This window comes from Podarcis erhardii (genome assembly GCF_964252035.2).
Source record: "Podarcis erhardii genome assembly, chromosome: 8".
Taxonomy (NCBI): Eukaryota; Metazoa; Chordata; class Lepidosauria; order Squamata; family Lacertidae; genus Podarcis; species Podarcis erhardii.
Genome location: NC_138499.1, coordinates 6,814,709 through 6,838,654, shown reverse-complemented (window position 1 = coordinate 6,838,654; position 23,946 = coordinate 6,814,709). Strand labels below are relative to the sequence as shown.

General features: G+C 40.9%; 1 protein-coding gene across 13 annotated transcripts in view; it reads right to left on the bottom strand.

Annotated features, from left to right (window-relative positions):
• Positions 1 to 23,946, bottom strand: part of PTK2 (protein tyrosine kinase 2) — a 197,289-nt gene that overhangs the window by 87,822 nt on the left and 85,521 nt on the right. For all 13 annotated transcript variants that reach the window (XM_081874061.1, XM_081874050.1, XM_081874060.1 and 10 more), the window contains 2 exons: positions 19,721 to 19,887; positions 12,845 to 12,932 (listed from right to left, as the gene is read on the bottom strand). In XM_081874061.1, the coding sequence (XP_081730187.1) occupies positions 12,845 to 12,932; positions 19,721 to 19,887 (255 nt within the window). The remainder of the gene's footprint in view (positions 1 to 12,844; positions 12,933 to 19,720; positions 19,888 to 23,946) is intronic.

Below are 23,946 nucleotides of genomic sequence, written 5' to 3'. Positions count from 1 at the left end.
ATTTACTTGATTCCCAAAAATGATTGAGCGCTTAATATCTACTAATTAGAACTGCTGTTCAATTACATTAATTTTATAATGATATACTTCCCCAGGAAGCTAGTATATTAATTTAAAACCCTTGCAAAGCTGCTTTACAAAAAGAGTCTTTTACATTAATCAGATCAACATGCTGATTTTAATTAATGTAGTATTTCCCCTTGAATTATATGGTTCTTTTCACAAAATTCAAGAGTTGCCCATTGCACCACCGTTCTTCACTATTAAATCACTCGCTTTAATGGAAAACTCAATTTTAAACTTCCCAAAATAATATGGACAATCAATGTGTGTTCACGTACAACAACATTTTCTTTCTTATTTCTTTTTAGTAACATTCACTGGTTGGTATGCAAGGATAGTTTTCATAGTCAGAATCATATTACATGAAACCTTCCCTCATAATCAGAAAGAGGAAGCAAAGTAAAAAGCCAAATAAGAGTGCCATGGGCAAAACCACAGTCCAGCAGAATACATTTTATTTATGCCTTTCATATCCTCCTTTCCTCCAATGAGTTCAAGGTGGCATATATGGTTCTCCCCCTCCTAATTCTTCCTCACAACAACCCTATAAGGTAGGTTAGGCTGAGAGGCAATGACAGGCCCAAGGTCACCCTTGGCATAGTGGGGATTTGAACTCTGGTCTCTCAGACCCTAGTCTGAAACATTCTAACCAACCCCCAGCTCCCTTTTTCTGCACAGTCATACCTTCTTACGTTTGCTTCATGATACGTTTTTTCAGGTTGCGTCCTGTGGCGACCCGGAAGTACCGGAAAGGGTTACTTCCGGGTTTTGCCACTCGCGCATGTGCAGACACGCAAAATGACGTCACACGCATGCCATGTGCAGAAGCGGCGGATTGCGACCCGCGCATGCGCAGATGCGGGTTGCATTCCTTTCAGGTTGTGAATGGGGCTCTGGAACGGATCCCGTTTGCAACCAGAGGTACCACTGTACTGTAGCTTTTTTATACTAAATGTTTGACATTATGGGAAAATGCACTTTGTGCTTCACTTAGGTTTTTTAATTATCACAGAAGGCCTCTCCTATGTCAATAAGAAAGCACTATCTATGGACCTCTTCCTACAGTGGCGGACTTTGGGCTCTCAAATTTCAGCAGTGCCCTTGGGTAACCCAAAAATTTGGTGCCCCCCGCCTCTTCCCATACATTCTACAGCGCTCCCTGCAGTGCCCTTTTGGCTCAGCACCTAGTGCAGGCAAACTGGTCATGTTCCCCTAAATCTGCCTCTGCTTCATACATGACTTGTACTTCCATTGCTTGTGTCTCTTAAAATATTTACCATTCACTTCCAAAACCTTTGGCACACGAGCCACAGATGGAATGCAAAATATAAAAGAGTGCCACACTAATTCATATTAGAATGAAAAGCTCAGCATCCCTTGACCACTTCAGAATGGTGGGAACAGACAAGAGAAGAGGCAGGCAAAAGGGAAGGTCCAACTCCCACACAGCCAGGACCATGTGCTCTCCTGCTCCTATTACAGAAGTGTCACAGTCTACATGTCCTGTGCCACTTAAGGCAACCTTGCTACAGGTTGGCCACCCAGCCACAAATACCTCTTCCTCCCCAGACAATCTATTCCTTTCCATGCCAGACTTCCTGGTGTAATAGTCCATGCAAACTTATCTGCTGCTCCCAATGACCATGAAAACACAACCGTGACTGCTATATGCCACTGCCCCCATATTTCACATGTATGCTCATGTTCTCTTTTGGGTTCATCACTCAATAGTGCTTCAGCCCCTCTCTTGACTATTCGGGCTTTCCTCCCCACCTTCATATGATGTCTAATGCTGTCTTTGATCTTGAACCACTAGGAATTTTAAGAAGCACAGAAAAGCGTTGTTTTAGGAAATGTTCTTGGGCTTGCTTTGAGTTAGCAGTGCATGAAAAAGGTCACACACAAGCCCCAGAAACACTATTTCCAGTCTTAAGAGAATGCAAAGAAGTAAAAATAAAAGTAAACACTTTACAACTGTACCCTATCGAAAAAGCGTTTTGAATACAAGATGCTCAGTCAAGGAGAAGATGAAATGTGCAATCACCTCAAAAGCTCTAAAGTGCTCTAGCCTTGGTGAAGTGCATCAAACCAGCCAAGCAAATACACCTAGATCACAACTCTGAATTCTTCTTTGGATACTACACATCCAGGAAACAATTTCCCCTTAACACAAATGGAAAGGAACAGTAAGATTGTACCTCTTATCTGAATCTAAAGCCAACTGCCCTAGCATACTGCTATGTCTTATACATTTCTCTAACTGCAGTCTACTGCAGCATCACAGTTTCTCTCCTCACTCTCCAAATCCCCGAATCTCCCCAAAAAAGAAACTCCAAAAAAGATGAAAGCAACAAGTAACCATACACACAATAATTTCTTAAGCAGAAAGCAAACACTGGTGGGTGAATGAGCACATGCTGGTTTCAGCCAAGCATATTGAAACCATTTCCTATTATACTGTGCTCTATTTTTGGTCCTAAAGATTTCCATCTCTTCGGGGAATAAACTCTTGTTTCTTCAGAATTAAGAACTGGGGCAACAATGCACAGCAGCAGTACAGTACCCAGAAATTAAGACTTTCTAGAGAAGGTATCACAAACAAGAAATTACCGTATTTTTTGCTCTATAAGACTCACTTTTTCCCTCCTAAAAAGTAAGGGGAAATTGGTGTGCGTCTTATGGAGCGAATGCAGGCTGCGCAGCTATCCCAGAAGCCAGAACAGCAAGAGGGATTGCTGCTTTCACTGCGCAGCGATCCCTCTTGCTGTTCTGGCTTCTGAGATTCAGAATATTTGTTTTCTTGTTTTCCTCCTCCAAAAACTAGGTGCGTCTTGTGGTCTGGTGCGTCTTATAGAGCGAAAAATACGGTAGCAATTTTCAGTTGCCTTTAGCAGGTAACATATATAAAGGGCCCTATGGACACCTATTGGACTTTAATGTTTTGCTAGATATACTTGACAGATTAATTTAGGGCATCCATTTTTATATGTTGCATATTGGTAATGCTGTAATTTTTGAAACTGTAACCTACTTTGTGAAGTTTTTTTCTTCAAAAAGTAGGGTTCAAACCTACCAAATAAACAAACAGAAATCCATAACCCATATCAATGGAATAAAATAGATTTAGTATATTTTATTATTTATTATTTTTAACAAACAAACAGAAGAATCAAATAAACCAAACAATCGTAACTGATAAGATAACCAGCTCAGCTAATGTTCGTGCTTTTACAGCATTAATTATTTTATTTGCTTCATGGGGTATAAATAATAATAATAATAATCATGTTCTTTCCAAGTGAAAAGTTCAATGTGAGTATTTCAATTTTTCCAGAAGCACTTCCTTTAGAAGGTGAGGCAGTGATTTTTTTTTTTGTTTTCATCTAAAGAAGTTTGATCTTCATACTGTTTTTAACTATAGTGCAGCTTTGAAAGCAAGTCCACAAAAGTTACTAGCCTGCAACAACAAAATTATTAGCCTGCCAACAAACTGGAGAGTGTGGAGCTTCATCCTGCCTGCAAAAGTCCTCTGCACATTTCTGTATTGGGTGCAGGAGAGAGAAACAGAGTGCTCAATCTTTCTTCTCCTGCTCCCTCATGAACATGGAATCCTTTCTCGCCTATGGCTACCAAGCTAGGTTTGTTATAATGGTTGCCTTGCTGCTCCTTCACTGTACTGCCGTGACCACAATTTTTGACTTTGAAGCTAATTGAACCTTATTACCACAACATTTCCTCCTGTGGGTGCTTCATTGAATTCATTCTTCATCTCAAGATCTCCTTGAGCTTTTCAATGGCGGGGGGAAGAGCACAACCCCTGTACTCAATTACTATTAGGGCCCAGTTCTGTGGTGGATTCCCTCCCTTTTTCGATTTCTAGCTTACTGGAGTCAATGCCTTCTTTGATTACAGAGTGACAACACCTCAAGTACATCCTTCCTTGCTGTTCCTCAAGTGTTAGCATCTGGAGATAACCACATCCCACTGGTTTTCTCTGTTTCACCCAAGCTTCCAAATGTCTTGGGCAAGTAATCAGTTCAGATCCAGGAAAGATATCAAATGCGATAAAAAATCTGCAAACTTTTTTTATAAGAAGGTCTTTGACAGGTGCCAAGAAACTCATAGAAAAGGCACCTGTTTGATATTAAGTGGGAAGGAGTGCCAAAGTGTAGGAGATGCCACACTAAAGGTCCAATTCTGACAATGTGCAAAAGGGACCTCCTGATAGCATGGTATCCATAGGGTGCCCTCTCCTGCAGAGCACAGTGATCAGTTGAGTATTTTGGTGGTGAAAAAATCTGGTCCCAAGCTGTATAGGGCTTTGTACACAAATACCGGTGCTCTGAACCTAGCCTGGGAGTTAGCTGGCAACCAATGCAATTCCTTCTTCAGGAATACTGTTCGTAATTGTGATGTTCACTAATCACCCTGCTGCAACCACAGCAGCAGTTTGCTGCTCAGAAGATAAGAGTACTCTGTGCCCCAAAGACTATTGCTGTGTGCTAAACTTTCTTCCATTGACTAAGGTTAAATATAGAACATTCATGAAGTCCAGGAAATATGGGTAAGCCGAAACTTCAATCTGCCAGAGATGCTAAAGTAGCAATTCCAGAACTCTGTGCTAGGGAACAATAGGATGTGGCGAGAGAACTGCTAGATAGGCATGAGAAGTAATTAAATTATTTAAAAGATTCTGAGAATTTGGAATGTTACACTCACAGAGGAAGCTACTTGCTGCATCTCTGCATGATTTACTGCTTTGGCCTTAACTTCAAGTCAGTCTCTGTCTGATTTGAGCTAGCAATTGTGCAGCATGATTGTATCAGGTGGTGACAGCATCACTCCTAGTGCAAAAATGCAGCTAATTGCCTGCACTTGGAGGAAGCATGACCTGAACACTGATTCATGAAGAAACACAGGGTGAGGGTTCTAAGAGGGTCCCTACTTTTAAGAGGGAGGACTGCACATAGAAATAGCTTGGGTGTCAGACATCTGGAAACCACTGATTTATTAGTTAAATATGTTCATATACAGCAAAAGTTGCTGTGCACAGAAGACTCCAGGGAAGCCTTCCTCAACTTGGTGACCTTCAGAAGTTGCTGGACTACAATTCTCATCAGCCATAGCCAGCATGGACAGCATGATGGGAATTGTAGTCCAAAACAACTGGCGTGCACCAGGTTGGGGAAGACTATTTGAGATCATGCACTTGTTTTCTTCTTCTTTTGTCATTGGGGGTGCTTGAGTAAATACATTAACTATGGCCCACTTTACAGCTTTGGAATCTGAACCTTCATATTGGAAAACAGTTCCTAAGGACTCTTCGTTGGTTCTCACGTTTCAAAAAATTGCACATCATAATCTGTGAATCTAGGAGTTAGATTCTGAGACAGTTGGTGACTGCTCCCCAAAACCTTTATTTCACCATGCAGACATTATGGCAGAAGGCAGCTACAGGAACTGGTGAGACTGCAAGTTTGCAGACACTGCCTCAGAGCAGTAAACGACAAGAACTGCCAGTTCAAAAGCTCAAACAGAATTTCCAAATCCCTGTTTATTGTTGACATTTAAAATAGCTGAGGGCATTTGGAAGGGGGAAGAGTCAAGTGGGCCAAAGGTGCTTAATCTGTCCTGCACCTGCATGCTTTCTTCTCCAGGTCCTCTTTGAATTCTTTTCCGGAACTTGTTCAAGTATAATACTGGCTGGCAGAAAAGAATTCTTAGGGAGGGTGAATCTCAGACTGTGCAGCAGACAGCTCTTTCCCTACACTCTCACACACCTCACCACTCACTCTCTCCCTTGCAAATCCATCCCTCCTCCACTTTTGCACAGCAGGAGGAAAAGATGAGATTAGGAAACCTGTGTTTGTTGCCAAAGATGTAGTCCCAGACTCAGTGAGAAGAATCCCACACCAGTTTGGAATTTTACTCCAACGGGAATTAATCAGAATTAAAAGCAGGTTGAGATCAACCATTTGAGAGTTTCTCTTTAAGCTCATACATGTTTTTCGCACCAGGGGAAGTGGTGATGAACCAGAGAAAGTGATTCAAGGTTGAAATGCAGCACACACACACAGGGAAAGCCCCATTTAACTCAGTGGGACTTATTATGAGTAAACACAGAGTTGAGCTTAAGCCAGGAGCCCCAACAGCAGCAACCCTTTCACAGGCTAAAAGCTTATTGGGAAACAAAAAGCAAAAATACAGCAAGTCTGCTCTCTCAGTAGGATCCTTATTTTTGTTGAGACAGAACACCAGTTGTGTGCACTTCTTGAATAACTTGCTGACTAGTCACTTCCCAGACTTCAAAACATTTATTAAGGAACAATTGTAAAACCCGCCAGCAGTCAAGTTCCCTGGCACATCAGACTGGCGCGATACACAGTCAAGACGAGAGGAATGAAGAGCTCATACGTTTGGACATTCCAAACAGTGTAGGCTTACTCTGGTGCATGAGTTAAGAATAAATTTATTACTGACTGTATTGCCTTATGCAGCAGCTGCTATGTTTTAGAAGGCATGTGCCTCATTTAGCCAGATCTCTCCCCCTCCCAACCCCCAGCCCTTACAGCAACAAAATCTCAGGAAGAAACATTCCCCATAGCCTGGGGATTTAATTCAGATGAGAAGATTGCTATTAGGCATTTCACGGAATAATCAAGTTTTTCATCTTTGTGCAGCAAAAAGATACAACACCCCCCCCCCAAAGCATAAGTCAGGGCAAGGCATGGATGAGGTTACAGTCATCCTAACATGCCTTAATTAGGAGGTGCACATAAACAGGAGAGGGTGAAACTGAGGAGCCCTGAGTGCAAGGGGAGGTAGCAGCTTTATTGGTGTGGCTTCAGGGATAGGAAAGGATCTGAAACAGGTTCCTAATGTCCAGCTTTCACAGTATGAAGCCAATCATGCATTAATTAAACAGCAAGCAATCCAAAGGCACCAAGATGAGTCTCAGGATCAGGTGGCAAGACATTAATCTGAGGTTGTTTTTCATCTCCTCCGCCTGGGCATAGGGGTGCTAACAGTGCAGAGTTAAATATTATGTTTTCTTCAGACGTCTCCTTTCTGAACGCACATGTACAAAGTTGTTCATAACATCATGAGACAGATGGAGAGAGCAGGTGTGCGTGTGCAGGTTGGTAGTTCAACTCACCATGGGGATGCTAATCTCCATGGTGAGTGTAGCATTTAAAACAGTCCCCTGAATTTTACTGTAGAAACAAAGACATGTAAAGCTGGTCCAAGTGAATGTCATTTTCTGTGCCCAATGAAAATCCAGAGGGTTACTAGGGAAGGAAAAGAGCTTCCTCTACCAGCCCACCAACAAAGCATTATTCAATCTAGTATATTTTCAAGGTTTCCTTACAAGCACTGTCAGCAGTGAAGACGGCTGACTTAGGTATATAAAAGAATGGATTTCAAGCCGCTGTTGAACCCATGCACAGAATGTGACCTCTAAATAAAAAAGCAGCCTTGCGTTTCAGAACTTGCCTGGTAGCCATAAGTAGATAAGGAATTGCATGCAGGCAAGCAAAGTGGCTAAAGACTGATAGAGCACTCTGTCCCTTCTCCACATCTGTTAAAGAAGTAGACTGTCGGAGGATGAAACCCTCTACATCCCATTTGTTGTAAGTTTCTTATCCTGTGGAATCATCATGGCTTCTACAATGTTGAACGGTAAAAAGTGGTTACTACTCTGCTTCATTTATAGAAGTCCTCCCTTTCCTTTTGGCCAGTTTTACAACAGACAAATCATTAAACAAGACTTCCATGCTCCAAAGAAAATACACACTGGTGTTTTTTTCTTTCTTTACAGCTTTTAAAAGCAAAGCTTTGCATTATGGTAACGCTCAGCTGCCATCTGCCCTCAGCTGCTGCTCTGCCTTATCAAAAAGGTCACAGTTGCTACATTAATGCAAGTTGATCTTTGACATCCTGCACTAATTACACAGGCTCCCTTATTTCTATGGTAATAATAAGGACATTAGTGACTGGGGGAAGGGAACTGCTTGCCAACAGGGCATTGTGCAAGGCAGAATGACTTTAAAATTACCCCTTCTGTCATGGTGGACAGATCCCCCAGCTGTCTTTGTATACGCTCCCACTTCCGATTTTGTTGGCAAAATCAAACTATACACTTGGGAACCTTTATAATATTGGAAGCAATGCAAGTCTTTTAGTGCAAATGATCAATTTAAGTAATCAGGCGTACTATCTTACTAATTTTAATTTTACCGGGAGGAGGAAGCTGGAATGTTTTGTAAATGTATCTTGCCATATGGAAAGATCACCACCTGGTAAGATATACCACATTTTTCGCTCTATAAGACGCACCAGACCATAAGACGCATCTAGTTTTTGGAGGAGGAAAACAAGAAAAAAAATATTCTGAATATCAGAAGCTAGAACAACAAGAGGGATCACTGCGCAGTGAAAGCAGCACTCCCTCTAGCTGTTCTGGCTTCTGGGATCGCTGTGCAGCCTGCATTTGCTCCATAAGATGCACACACATTTCCCCTTACTTTTTAGGAGGGGAAAAGTGAGTCTTATAGAGCAAAAAATACGGTAAGTTTACAAGACTTCATAGATTTGCATGGCTCAGAGAACAGTAAGGATTATCTACCACCAGAGACGGATGGGTCTGCATCATTTTTCCTGACTGCTCTTAAAAGAGTTTCCTTTTGACCTAGCTAACTGTCTGTCATTGTACTAGTTGGTCTCTGGAATAGAATAATGTCCCAAGAGAGAGATGACCACTCCTACGTGTAGCTTCCATTGACTAGAGCCTCAGCTGCTTCCTGTTATATTAAGAGAGCTTGGAAGCAGCAGAAAATACAAAAGCAGAACACAAACTGAGGAAGACTTGAGCTATGTCAGACTATAGGCCACTTTGAGGTCTATTCTGTGGTGGCGGCAAGGAGAGTTTACATCATCACATCTACTGCTTGGAGGTTTTTGCCTTTTTATAATCAAGTGGTATATAAATTGTATGAGATAAAGAAATAAATCTACAGGAATGTCTGGCAGAGATTTAACATGCAGTAATGGGCCCCAGAGCAGTACTGCAAACCCTTGGTAGCCTACTATGACCTATTCGTTAAAAATTAATTTACATACATGCATACATACATAATATAATTTGTATACTCCCTTTCTATAGTTAAAACCAAGCTCAAGGTAGCTTACAACATGGGGGAGGGAGAATTGCATAGTTCCAAACATAACAAAAGTAATCATAGACAATAAATAAAACATCAAAAAGTACACTGTCAAATTGAACAATTTCCACATAAATCGTAATAAAGATACAAATAATAATAATACCAACAACAGCAACACCTCCAAACAAAATCCCCTAAGCAATTTAAATAGATTACCTAACCTGCACTGTCAATCTAATGACCACAGTGCTTTTCCTATGACCACTCCTGACATCCTGAAAGTGTTGAGGGCCTATAAACATCGTGGCTTCAAGTCCTGGAAGATTCCACCTGGCCTGGAAGGGTGGACCTCTGATTGACTCCAGCTACAAAAGCTGAGGCTGAAGAAGAGGCCAGAGACCATCTGGACTGTGTCTTAGCTCAGACCCAGGATATTGAGCCAAAGCTTCCACAGCTGCCATCCTTCATGAACCACCACTGGCAAGACTGGCAGCAACATCAGCAGATATGTTCTATGCTTATGATAACATTTTATTCAAATATTTTGTTTTCTTGCTAATAATGCTGTTTTAAATGTGCATTTTATAGTTGACTTTCTTTAGCAATGTTTTCTTTTGGAATGTTTAAGATAAAATATTTGTTAACTTTGCTGTGTTAAATGTGCATTCTGCAGTTGACTACCTTTGTAATGTTTTATTTTGAAATCCTTAAGATAATGTTTTAGATTCCTGCTAATTATGTTGCCTTGAAAGTATACTTTATTTGGCTTTCTTCAGTATTGTTTGATACTTTTTCTTTAAAAGATAAACAGAATAGAAATGAAATGGATAATATTATTAACAAAAAAACAACAACAAAAAACTTAAAGGGCTATGTCAGGATCTCTGACTATGAAAAACAAATCCCAAAAGCTTCCTCCAGTCCTCCTGAAAGTCAACTTGTGCTGGCATTTCTGTATTCAAAAAATGATTCAAGTAATTCAGGAGGCAAGGCACTAATCAGGCAGTGCTTAAAGAAAAAATTCAGTGATTTGCTGGCAGAAGGAAAACAAACCGACTGGCAAGAGCACAGTGAGCATGGCAAATACTAGCTCACTCAATAATGCTTGAGAGTAGCCTGGGAGCAATTATACTGAACAGTGAACGGACCACAGATCTGTGACACTATCATATCACCGCCTTGGCAAGCACAAGCTTTATATGTATCCAAACTAGAGCTCCCCAAAGCAATTTTACACCCATCTTATCATCATAATACTCCAGTACAAATTATGCAACACTGTGCACTCGAAACAAATCACTGGATTAAGCCTTCCACCACCTCACAATTGCTGTTCTTATTTGTCACCCTTATCACGGGGAAAAAAGATAACTTCTGTTCGATGAACTTAAATTCTTTACACCAATATGTAGCATTAATATAAAGGTAAAGCGACCCCTGACCATTAGGTCCAGTTGTGGCCGACTCTGGGGTTGTGGCGCTCATCTCGCTTTATTGGCCAAGGGAGCCGGCGTACAGATTCCGGGTCATGTGGCCAGCATGACTAAGCCGCTTATGGCGAACTAGAACAGCACACGGAAATGCTGTTTACCTTCCCGCCGGAGCGGTACCTATTTATCTACTTGCACTTTGACGTGCTTTCGAACTGCTAGAGTGGCAGGAGCAGGGACCAAGCAACGGGAGCTCACCCCGTCGCGGGGATTCAAACCTCCAACCTTCTGATCGGCAAGTCCTAGGCTCTGTGGTTTAACCCACAGCACCACCCACGTCCCAAGCATTAATATAGGGTTGCTATATTTCAAAGGGTAAAAATCTGGACAAAAAAAGTTGTTGAGCCAAAACCCGAACCAGAGTCCAGGCCGCCACTGTCAGAGCCAGAGCATATGTTCTACCATTACTCTGCTAAATATAAATCTCTGGCTGTAACTTTCTAATTAGGTTACTAACATGAATTTAGATAATTCTAAAGAAATCTCTGTCAAGGGAGTACAACAAATCCTGTACCAACAATGAATTCTGCAGCTCTTATATTGTATATGCGCTGTGGGTAAAACCTCAGCGCCTAGGACTTGCCAATCGAATCCCCGCGGCGGGGCGCGCTCCCGTCGTTCGGTCCCAGCGCCTGCCAACCTAGCAGTTCGAAAGCACCCCCGGGTGCAAGTAGATAAATAGGGACCGCTTACCAGCGGGAAGGTAAACGGCGCTCCGTGTGTTGCGCTGGCTCGCCAGATGCAGCTTGTCACGCTGGCCACGTGACCCGGAAGTGTCTGCGGACAGCGCTGGCCTATAGAGTGAGATGAGCACACAACCCTAGAGTCTGTCAAGACTGGCCCGTACGGGCAGGGGTACCTTTACCTTTTACCTTACTTATTTTGCATAATTGATTCCCACTTAAGATTTTACAGTAAATCTGTCAGTCATTGTGAAGAAAAGGGAGACTACATTGCACAATGAAACTCTGCTGTCTTCGCTAGCTAAAGAACTAAGAAATTCTTAGTCAGCCCCTTTCTACTTTCCGAGATTCAACCAGACTTTGCCCACTCACTTTTCAAGCTTATCTTCACAGCTGTAGTGACTAAAAGCCAAGATTTTTCAGGATGATGAATGAATTCTGCCCACAGCAACCAAGCCCTGTGCTTTTTGCTGTATTTCCATTGAACTATAGCTGTGCTTGCATGGAACTGCAGAATACACACAGTTTTCCTGGTCACAGAGAAAATTATTAGAAGAGTTCCAAGTAGATGAGGGTCTGAAGATGGTTAGCTGGTTTAAGTTAATTGGATTTTGAAAAGAAGTTTATAGCAAGAAGGCAACCCTTTTTCTTTAAAACTTTATGCGATATCCCTATGTTTTTAATCTAGGGAAATTATGGAAAATTTCCATAATTATGCAAATTATGGATGGGTGGGGCATAAATAATAAATTGTTATTATTTATTTGGGAGAGGAAGTCCCACATTTATTACACAGATATTTGTGAATCTCTTGAAGAATTGATGTATAGATAGCTATAGAACAGCTGGAATTTGTGTATCACAGCTGGAATTTATTGGGGAAAGTTAGATTCTGAAATATCTGCACACATATTAATCATGCATTTTCATTATATGCCACCTTTCTTCCACAGCAAAACTCCGTCCAGGCGCTGGTCAGACCCAGGATCTGAAGAACTCTTCCAAAACATGTCTTCTTGCTACAGCCTTGGGCATTATTTATGGAAAGGCAGAATTTAACCAGAGTGAAATATCCCAGGGTACTTATACCACACGGCAAGTGTGTCTTAGACAAAAGTATTTCTGAATCTATCCCAATGCAGCATATATAAACTGGGGTCAGTGCGCAGAGGGGAAACCTAATCACTGCTATGTTCCAAATTTTCAAACTCCACTCATACTATGAAAACTGGTGCCTTAAACTGGTTTTCTTGACTGGGGAGACACTAACTGTCACTTTAAACTGACAAAAGAGACTCACCCTTTCCCTCCAGTTCTGATGTGTGCTTTCAAATAACATATACCACTACAATTTTTCTGTGCCTGCATCAACACGCTACTTATATAAACAAAGCAGACTTTCACAACTCCAAAAGCAAGTTTAAACAAAGCTGTATGTGTTTACCTGCTGATAGAAAAAATTTAACGTTGGCTTATCTTCAGTAAACTGGTTCAGAAATCCTTTTGGTAAGTATCGGATTCGAAGTTCATATCTACAAGGATAGAAAATGCAGAAAAATTATATGCTTTGTGTTTTGTAAGTTATGAGTCATCATCACATAATTTTTTATAAAATCTCTAACCTGTATAATATTTATTTAAATTTTATTTATTTAGAGCATGTGTACCCCACTCTTCATCCAAAAAGGCTCTCAGAGCAGCTTACATGAAATCAAAACAAAACACTCCCTACCAGCAGGCATATATTCTACATATCCTGGAGGTAAAACAAGACAGATGAAATTAAGACTTGCAATGAGAGCCAAATATGTGAGAATTCATATGCACATCAAAAACCAACAGGGAAACAATGCTTGATTTTTAAAGAGAGACGGGTGGGAATTTTAAAATTGCATGAAATGATATGCTTATGCAAGGTGCTGTTGAAACCCCTGAAATTCACAGCAATCGCCATTCATACAATTCTAATTTCTTATTAACACTGAGACACAAACTGTATTACTGGCCTTCAGTAATTCACCATCATAACATAACTGGTTCATGATCTGTGCAGAAGGCTATGGACAAGATCCAAACAAGCTTCTCAATATAAAATGGAACTCTTCTCTCCAGGAATGCCAGCAGCTGCTGTGAAAAACTGGAAATATCTCTGTCCAAAATATGCAGCTCTTTTAGACATTGGCCCACATCTAATACGCTTTACAAGTGTTGCCCTCCTTTAGAACTATTATATCTTCCCTACAATAGCATTAAATATGATCCAAATATGAGTTAATTGCTATAAAATTATTGTGCATCCATCCTGTTTCATTCTCTGCAAAAAAATACTGTCAGCTTCTTCCTCTATCTATATTTTAATGGCACAAATTATAAGGAAACAGAAGTGCCAACAAGTCACTTTGTCCTCCTCACAAGCAAAAAAAATACATGTCACAGTAAACCTCTTCCTATCTGATCTCTCAAAGAAACCACCACCTTTCAATTCTAAATGTGTTTGTTACTGTGATTATCATCCCACTCTCCACGCTGTGTCAACATGAATCTAACTTCCAAGTCACAGCCTATGAAAGCATCGTTATCACCATATTAAAACAATCAATTATACCTGAAGATAATCATCAGCTTTAAGCAAGAGCTTTTAAATCCTGGGCTTCTACACAGGCTGCCTAAATTGAGATCTCTTGCAAGTTAGTTGCAGCTTCTTTTTCTTTTTAAAAATGTCACCAGCTATTTCTAGAAAGCATTTTACAACAAGCAGATTCTTCTGCAGTTTTAAAACTATAACTGTTCTGCAGTTTTAGAAGTAAACACTTTTACCACTGCAACGGCTTTAGACTTTAACATTCTAACTTCTCTGCCCCTAGATAATGCAAAGTAAGTTCCAGTGATTTAAAAACTGGAGATGAAAATTATTATAAGATTTCAAACACCAGCCTTTATACCTTTCAAAATGAAAAGGTTGATGAGGCTTGGCTAATACACCATGCAAACAAATCTTGAGCATAATAAAGGTTTGCTAAATAAGAAAATGTTATTACAATGAACAGTCAGGGAGCAACAACACCAATTTCACTAGCATCCTCTGTGCTTATTTGGCAACATTTTTTTTTTTTTTAAAAAAGGAACCATTCCACTAAAAATAATAGTTTCAACTTTTTGGGGGGAAGAAAAATGTTATCATATGCTGCTGTTCAGCACCTAAGCATGGAGACAGCAATTTGCATTATGTTTTCATTTCAATCTAAATGCCATGCTGGTAGTGCAGTTTCAGGCTGTGAGAAGTGCAACTGAGACATGATCCACATCTGCAACGGACCACTGAAGTTAAAAAGAGGTGCCACACTCAAGGAGAGCAGTCCTCTAATGCTGCTCTGAGACTTCTTGCAGCAGGATGTATAAGAGCAACCTAAGACAGACTCCTGGCAATGAGCTAATTTTGGTCCTCATCATCCTCATTCTACAGAACCATACAGTGGTCCCTCGGGTTACATACGCTTCAGGTTACATACGCTTCAGGTTACAGACTCCGCTAACCCAGAAATAGTGCTTCAGGTTAAGAACTTTGCTTCAGGATGAGAACAGAAATCGTGCTCTGGCGGCGTGGCAGCAGCAGGAGGCCCCATTAGCTAAAGTGGTGCTTCAGGTTAAGAACAGTTTCAGGTTAAGTATGGACCTCCAGAATGAATTAAGTACTTAACCCGAGGTACCACTGTACTTTGCTTAATGTTGTTCATGTCAATTGTCTGTCAGCTGTTCTGTCAAGATGAGCTGAATGGGTTTTTCAGGCAACTTCCCAGAAAGCAAAAAACGTATTCGTTTTGACAGGATGGTTGACTGAGCTTCTAGACCATGGGTAGGCAAACTAAGGCCCGGGGGCCGGATCCGGCCCAATCGCCTTCTAAATCCGGCCCACTGATGGTCTGGGAATCATGAGTAGAATGTGTCCTTTTATTTTAAATTCACCTCTGGGTTCTTTGTGGGGCATAGGAATTCGTTCAATTTTTTTTTGTCAAAAATAGTCCGGCCCCCCACAAGGTCTGAGGGACAGTGGATCGCCCCCCCTGCTGAAAAAGTTTCCTGACCCCTGTTCTAGGCCAATAGTTTGCAAATTCTGTATCTTCAGGGAACCATTTCTATATTGACTTGTCTGCCAAGGATGCCCTGCACATTGTCAAGGTCACTGTATCCTAGAACTCTCCAATCCACGCAGGGTGTTCACCAGGTTTTTTGGCCAATGTCTCTTGTAGATGGTGAATGCAGCACAGAAGTCATACAAAACTCCCTTGCAGCTACTCACAGATAACAATGGCAGACAAGGTTTCTGGTATTACTGATCTTTCTCACTGAAAAATTCCTGATAAACTTTAGAGAAGCCCCAGAAGTCCCTGGGATAGAATTCAGAAATCAGTCTCTTAGACCAAAACATTACTACTTTTATTAATCATCATCATTATTACTAATTTGATTTTTATCCGACCCTTTCTTTTTTAAAAAAACACCCATATTCATTCATATTCCATTACTGCACTTCTCAAAATGAGGACACTGAGCGAGTCCCAAGAATCAGAAGCCCAAATTGTGGGGTTTACATGTTGTCAGCACCAGCAGTAGAGCAGAACACAGATGCTCTCGGCAGCAAGTTGTCTAAGTGCTAAATACTGGAGCAGCCATAAATGAACAACATGAACAGAAAGCAGCTGCAAGAGTGACTTGCACATTTCATTGGTCTGGTGCAGATCTAGTTCTCTGTTAACCACCGCTTGATTCTTCCATCTCTGGCTCTTTTACTATAGAAAAGCTCTGGAAAAGGTGTCACAAATATGAATACCATAATTAAGTTGTCACATCTTCTCATTCGCACTGACAGAAGCCTCCTTTTTACATTTTTTTTTTTAAAGTTAAAGCTATTTAAGGAGAATCCTCATTTATATATTATTACACAGTAGAAAGCTATTAGATTCAAGCCCTCTTCCAGAATTCTTCTTCTACCCCACTAATCTAAATATTTTTACAAGCACTGTCAACCGATACTAAATGCTGTGTTTCATGTATTAAAAAAATATGACAGCAGTGGTTTCATTATTCCCAACAAACCTCCACAGATTAAGAGAGCAAGGCAGGCTGCACATCTTTGATAAAGCATGAAATTACACTCTGGAAAGATGATGAATAATTTATACCAACTCATGATGCTTTCATGAGGGATTTTATATGACCTGATCACCTAAACATCAGAACAATTATCTAACTTTGCTTTTAAAGGTTATTATCTTTGTTCTGCAATGCATTAAGACATGAGAGTACCCGTGAATACTATAAATGAAACTGGCACTTTTACGTTTCAGATCTATTTTTTCCAGCATAAATTACAGTCACACTGAATATAAGTATACTTTAAAAAAATGTCAAAGGTATAATTTTGTATGATTTTATGATAATTTACTTGGTGAAAAAAGAATCACATGCTCACTACAGAACACTGAAATAGAAATGTTAATGTGGAAAAATAAATGCTACATTTTATTCACTCAAAATTTTAAAAACCTTTTAATTTAATGTGAAGGGTTAAGACAAGCAAGTCTGTCCCAAGATAGTTCATACATATGATAGTTCATACATATGTTGCACTTGATTTGTTGCAATGCACTCAGCATTACCAGAAAAAAAATGTTTATAGGCTGTCAAACTGAATGCAAGCCACAGAGAGCTTGCATTTGGCACAGAGAGCCAAATCACACTGTAAAAATCAGAAGGCATTTTTCTAGTGCAAGGCAGCTCCTTGCTTGTAGCAAGAAGTCTTAATGGGTGAGTTACTCATTACATGAGAAGAGTCACTACTTTTGCAAACTAGCAGTGACGTGAGTATCATCAGAAGGGCCAGACACCAAACGAGGTCCATTACAGAGCCTAGAAAAAACCAGTACTGCCATATTTGCTGTAACTTAATGAGGACCTAGGTGGGATGTGGGTGGCGCTGTGGGTTAAATCACAGAGCCTAGGACTTGCCGATCAGAAGGTCGGCAGTTCGAATCCCCGTGATGGGGTGAGCTCCCATTGTTCGGTCCCAGCTCCTGCCTACCTAGCAGTTCGAAAGCACGTCAAAGTGCAAGTAGATAAATAGGTACCGCTCCGGCGGGAAGGTAAACGGTGTTTCTGTGTGCTGCTATGGTTCACCAGAGGCGGCTTAGTCATGCTGGCCACATGACCCGGAATCTGTACGCCGGCTCCCTCAGCCAATAAAGCGAGATGAGCGCTGCAACCCCAGAGTCGGTCACGACTGGACCTAATGGTCAGGGGTCCCTTTACCTTTTTAATGAGGACCTAGAGAAGCTGGAGCAGAGTAGGCTCTGCCTGACACAAGTAGGGAGAACACACAAAAGAGTTCCCTGCAACTCCGCCACAATAATTTAGAGAGCCATCTTGCTCAAGGACCCACAGTAACTCAGCAGTGCTTCTAACAGGAATGATAGTTTCCACAAATGTCCCATGCCTGTCAACCTGCTAAGAAGTCCCAGAGAAAGAAGGAAATGAGGTTACAGAAGTCTTAATTGCCAAACGTTCCACACTGAATGTGTGGATGCAGTTCCAGAACATTCATAAATGTTTCGCAACTTGCCCTGTTGGTCTACTTGGGGCCACAGTGTCAGAGATGGTCAAAGGATCTTTCATTCTTAGTCTATAGCCAGTGTTTACAGGGACAAGCAAAACCAGGGTTCTGCAGCCATAGAGTGTACTACTCTGAAGCAGTCTAGCAACACTGTGCTTGCAGCGGATTTTCAGCATCCCCGCCCCCTGCACCTCCCCACAAATAAATAATCTTTTAAATATATTTAAACTACTTATATGCTTCAAGGACCTGCAGGGCACAGCTCACCACAACTAACACTAAGGAACTTGCAGTAGACTATCTCCAAACTGTGCTCCCACCACTATCTCTCAAACACTGGGAGAGGTAATATTGGCAGTTGTCTTTCCTGTTTCATACCCAATATCCTGTTCCCCCTGCCCTTTCCAAGCTGAGCCATGGTGCTTCTAAGGGAGTGCACTTAACTCTCTTCCTTATACCAGGCATAGGCATAGGCATAAGCTAAGACCCTACCTGCCCGCAAACTGTCTCGCCAGAGTGGTACATGCTCTAGTTATCTCACGCTTGGACTACTGCAATGCGCTCTACGTGGGGCTGCCTTTGAAGGTGACCCGGAAACTGCAATTAATCCAGAATGTGGCAGTTAGACTGGTGACTGGAAGTGGCCACCGAGACCATTTAACACCAGTCCTGAGAGATCTCCCAGTACGTTTCTGAGCACAATTCAAAGTGTTGGTGCTGATCTTTAAAGCCCTAAACAGCCTCGGTCCAGTATACCTGAAGGAGCGTCTCCACCTCCATCGTTCAGCCCAGACACTGAGATCCAGTGCCGAGGGCCTTCTGGCGGTTCCCTCATTGCGAGAAGTGAGGCTACAGGGAACCAAACAGAGGGCCTCCTCGGTAGTGGCGCCCGCCCTGTGGAACGCCCTCCCATCAGATGTCAAAGAGATAAACAATTACCTGACATTCAGAAGACATCTTAAGGCAGCCCTGTTCAGGGAAGTTTTTAATATGTAACACTGTACTGTTTTTAACACTTGATTGGGAGCCGCCCAGAGTGGCTGGGGAAACTCAGCCAGATGGGCGGGGTATAAATAATAAATAAATTATTATTATTATTATTATTATTATTATTATTATTATTATTGACAAACTTGGCCCTCCAGATGTTTTAGGACTATAACTCCCATCATCTCTGACCACTGGTCCTGTTAGCTAGGGAAGTAGACCCTACATGTCTGTCTCTAGGGCCTCTCACCACTCTTTTTTTCCATACTTGGTAACTGTTTCCCCCAACATCCAGCTCCTGAACTGTCTTTTATAGTCTTCTCCTCCTTGCCTAGTCAGCAGGATCAATGCACAGCAAAGAAGCAATTCCATCCTTCCCCGCCTCAAACTGCTAGGGCAGCAGATAAGCCATCTGGGACAGGCTTCATTTAAGCCAGCCACTGTTCTACTCTTCCTGTGTTTACATTTTTCATGTTTGTATTATTTTTTATTTTGCTTCCTGTTTTATTTTTTATTTTGCTTCCTTTTTATTTTGCCTCCTTCCTGCCCCCCACAACTGGAATGAGTTTCCACCGAAATATCTGATTTCACTGCATCGTTTACTTTCTCATTTCCTAAACAAAACTGCTGTCTTCCACCTCTATGAAACTATGGGGCAGTACACAACATAGTTTTCAAAGTATCATGCATTTAGCGAGTAGGAACGCTTCTAGGTTTTTGCCTTACTTCCATTCCTCCGGCGCGTGGGATAGTTCAAATTTCTCCCTCACGTTGGACACTCCCATGTCTGGATGAAGCCAATGAACTTCCTCTGACTGCAGGTGACTGAGCCGTAAACCGTAACAGGCTACATTTTTTACTTTGTGACTATCTACTATCTTCTGGATTATGCCCTAAAAAAGAGAAAGAATGCAATGATTTGTTTGTTTTTTCTTAAAATTCATATACGGCTTTCTTGAATGAGCATGATATGGTCAGAAGGCACATGAGGACACCACCTTGCTGAACAGAAGCAGGCCTGTGTTCAGACAGTGCCTGGATGGGTGATCGCCTTCAAACCACTTGCATGCTGCCTTGGGTTTCAGGACAGAAGAAAATGGGATATAAATGTAAAGAAAACAGTCTCCTGAGCATAAATTTTAAGAATTCACATTTTCTACATAAGATCAAATAATAGCATAGCAAGCATTTGTGTTTATTACGAGTTATTTCTTAATAAAATTGTTTATGGGTAATGAAATATTAGCTAGAAGTGTAGTATGTTTCTCCCAGCTTTTATACCTGTGTTTTAACTTTAAGTTGCAGTCAGTATTGTTTTCTTGTTATATCTACGTTGATTTTGCTTTTATCCTGTATTTGAATTGTGTGTGTGTGTGTATGTGTGTGTGTGTGCGCGCATGCGTGTGCATGCATGTGTGGTAAACAGCCCAGAAAACATAATGTTATAAAGCATATAAGTGCTGTAAATGTGAATAAATAATACATTTTAAAAGTTCTTGAGAGGCAACATGAATCACCACGGTGAAAGAACGGTCACTACTGAACAGTAACAGCTGCTTCAGATTTTCATACTAAACAGAACCATGCCTTCTGTTTGCCTTTCACTGGATACATTAAGACGGTGGTGAAATCTTTGTTTATCTAATTCCCATCACAGTCTAGCTCTACACTCAGGAGACAACCAGCGAGACTAGTGTGCCACTGAACTAAGAACCTGAACTGCAGTGCTTATATTTGTACGTCTATCAATTCCACACAGCATTTCTTCTAGCCTGAAAACCTTGAGCACAATACGGTAAACACAGAAGAAGTTATTCACCTGCTTGCTGCCAGATAGTGTTGTTTAAGTGCAAGTTTTCCTAATACTGCAACACACAGTTGCCCATAACTAGAGCTATGTGGGTCAGCACAAATTTCAGACATTGAACCCTAAAGATCTATTTATGCATAGCTAAGTGTGAGCCTGACAGTCCCACTATGGGTACACTTCCAAGTCTCCCTCCCCCAATCGATGTATGAATAGAAGCAGCCATGGAATGCAATTCATTCATTTTTTCTGTGCTTTCTGAACTTGGCACAAAAAATGTCCACATAACATACAGACTTCTTTTCAGAAACCTCGCCAAGTAGGACAGTTTTGTTAACAATGAAAAAAGAAAGAAAAGCAGATGTAACTTAAGAATTGCAAATGGACAACCATTTTTTTAATTAAAAAAGGGGAGGGTAGGCAAAACTAGCGTGGATTATTAACGAACAAGTCAATTTAAAAATAATAAAAACAAAAACCACTCACACTAGCGAGGTTTACAAACATCTAATGAAGGAAACAAGGTAATTTTTCAAGCTATAATTTTTAAGATACAGTGGTACCTCGCAAGACGAAATTAATTCGTTCTGCAAGTTTTTTCGTCTTGCGATTTTTTTCGTCTTGCGAAGCACGGATTTTGGAAAAGCTTCAAAAATCACCAAAGTCTTCAAAAACCTCAAAAAAGGCTACCACACCGCGTGCTATGAGTTGCTCCTCAAAGTCAAGTCGCAACTGCACCCCCTGAATGCACGGTTTTAAGAAAAAGGAAACAAACTTGCAAGACAAAGGAAACAAACTTGCAAGACGTTTTTGTCTTGCGAAGCAAGCCCATAGGGAAATTCGTCTTGCGAAGCAACTCAAAAAACGAAAAACTCTTTCGTCTTGCGAGTTTTTCGTCTTACGAGGCATTCGTCTTGCGAGGTACCACTGTAAACCCAACTGGGGGTTAAAATTACATGCTGCGTTAAGTAACTGATATGATCACAGGATCATAGCCTAAAAGTTTAAGAAGCCTCCTAGGGCACCTGTTTCATTTACTTTATTTCAAGTGATCATGTAAACAATTGCATAGCTATTAACCAGCAGTTAGCTCAAAATAGCAAGAGCAGAAAGAACAATTCATATCCGTCAGCAGTCTAAGAGTCTGTGAGTCTGTGTCTGAGAGTGAGACTGCTATATGGTAGCTATCACCTAAAGAACATGTGTCAACAGTAAGTTACATCAATTCCCGAAGCCACTTCCCCATTCTTTTTCTCATTCTTTTTAAAAACTTTTTTGGAATGTTTGTGGAGGTACCTTAGAAAATTCCACTTAATACCACAAAATGTATATATAAAACCAAAACAAACGAACAAAATGAAAAGAACAATTTATCTGGTGACTAAAACACAGGAGCATTAGAAGAGTTCTCCTGTCATCATTCTCATTTCCGAAGGTATCCTTCCACTGCTGTTTGGCATGCAGGTGGCCTTATGAGATTTATTGATATAACTAATGAAGGGGAACCAAGTATCATCAAAACTGTCTCATTTCATTTTACCCTCAATGACTTGCCTATGTTGGGTTACATGCTCTGGTAATGCTATGTCCCAATTTTTTTCGGTACCATTCCTTCTTTGTGGACACAGAAAGGGCATGCCGCAGTCAGTAGCATTGCTAGTGATACTCCATATTGAATTCCATGATCATTACCACTTCCAATCGAAAGTAGTGCCAAAGTCAGGTCTAAATGGGGTTGCTAATTTTGCTTAATTCAAAAAATACCCCCTTTCATATTTTTTTTTAAGCTTTAGGGCAATCCTGCCACCCATTATTGCCTTATAAACATAGGCCCACTACCTGGTGGCCTGGTTTGCATGGCACCTTAAAGCACAGTTAAACTCAATTATGGCTTAAAGCAAAATTAGCAATATTGCATCATAACGCATGGGGCTAAAATTGCAGGTGCTTTGCTCCTCCCCCACTCCTGCTACTGTCATGCTGCTGGGAGTTATGCGATGGTTTGGCTTAGCATTATGTCTGGATGTCCAGGACTGTGGTTTGCTTCTCTTCAAATAAACCTTGGTTTTGTTCTCGGCTTACAACTCAGGGTTTGTTTGGGGCAAACAAGCCACTGTCTCCTTTTCAAACATATTGCTAGGCCAAACTACAGTTTGCTCCAGGCCAGGATAGCTGACTTATGACTATCCAGATGCTGCTGAACATTTCCAACCATGCTGACTGGGGCTAAAGGGAGTGGTACAGCAATCTGAAGTGGGATGTAGGAACATTCTGTCATATTAGTAGTCTGAAGTGGTGCAGCCCAGACACAGTTTGAGCACCTCAATGAGAAGTAGGCATAATCTTTGTGTGATGCAAGCAAAATATCTTGTAGTGTAAGAAACAGAAGCTTTAGTACTCCCCTGGGATGCCTTGCCTGTTATGGCAATAATTATGAGCTGATTACCTGTAAAAGAGCTTCAAGTATCTAAAACAAGCTCACAGGATGGGCCACAATAATTTCAGAAATCAAAATTAAGTAAGTGCCTCATTTGCTTAGGTTCTCTTGGAGCTGTAAGTCTCAGATTTAAAAGCAAGGTTGAAAAATGTATCTTTCAAACTCATATTGCAAACACACAGCATTTTCTAAGTGAATTCCTTCAAGATGAAAAAAGCATTACATCTGAACTATGTAAATCCCTTCCTATTGCAGCATGAAACCAGAATGTGTGCTCTCTTTCAAGTGAACCAATGGCATATTTAAAATTCTGAGACAAAAGGTCATTTGAAATGTAAAATGCTACTACCTGTGTTTGAAGTCTTTTCTGTTCCATCCTATTTTCTTTTAAGTTAGCCCAAGAGCAATACTTTAGTTTTTGTGAAAAATAATGTATTTGTCTGCAAACAACTAAAATAAAAATTGGCATACCATACCAATATTAGCATACCATGGCATACCATAAAGTCTTGGTTAGCCTGTTAAACCAAGAAAAATATTCTTTTTAAATATGATTTAATCATGTCAGTAGCTTAAAACAAAAAGATTGCAGGTGCAAATAAATATAAATAGCTGTAATGTGGTTCATGGGGATAAAAACAAATTGAGCAAAGGCATTAAATAGGTCAGCTAAAGCTTCAAACCTAACTCCACTTACCTGGCAGTAAC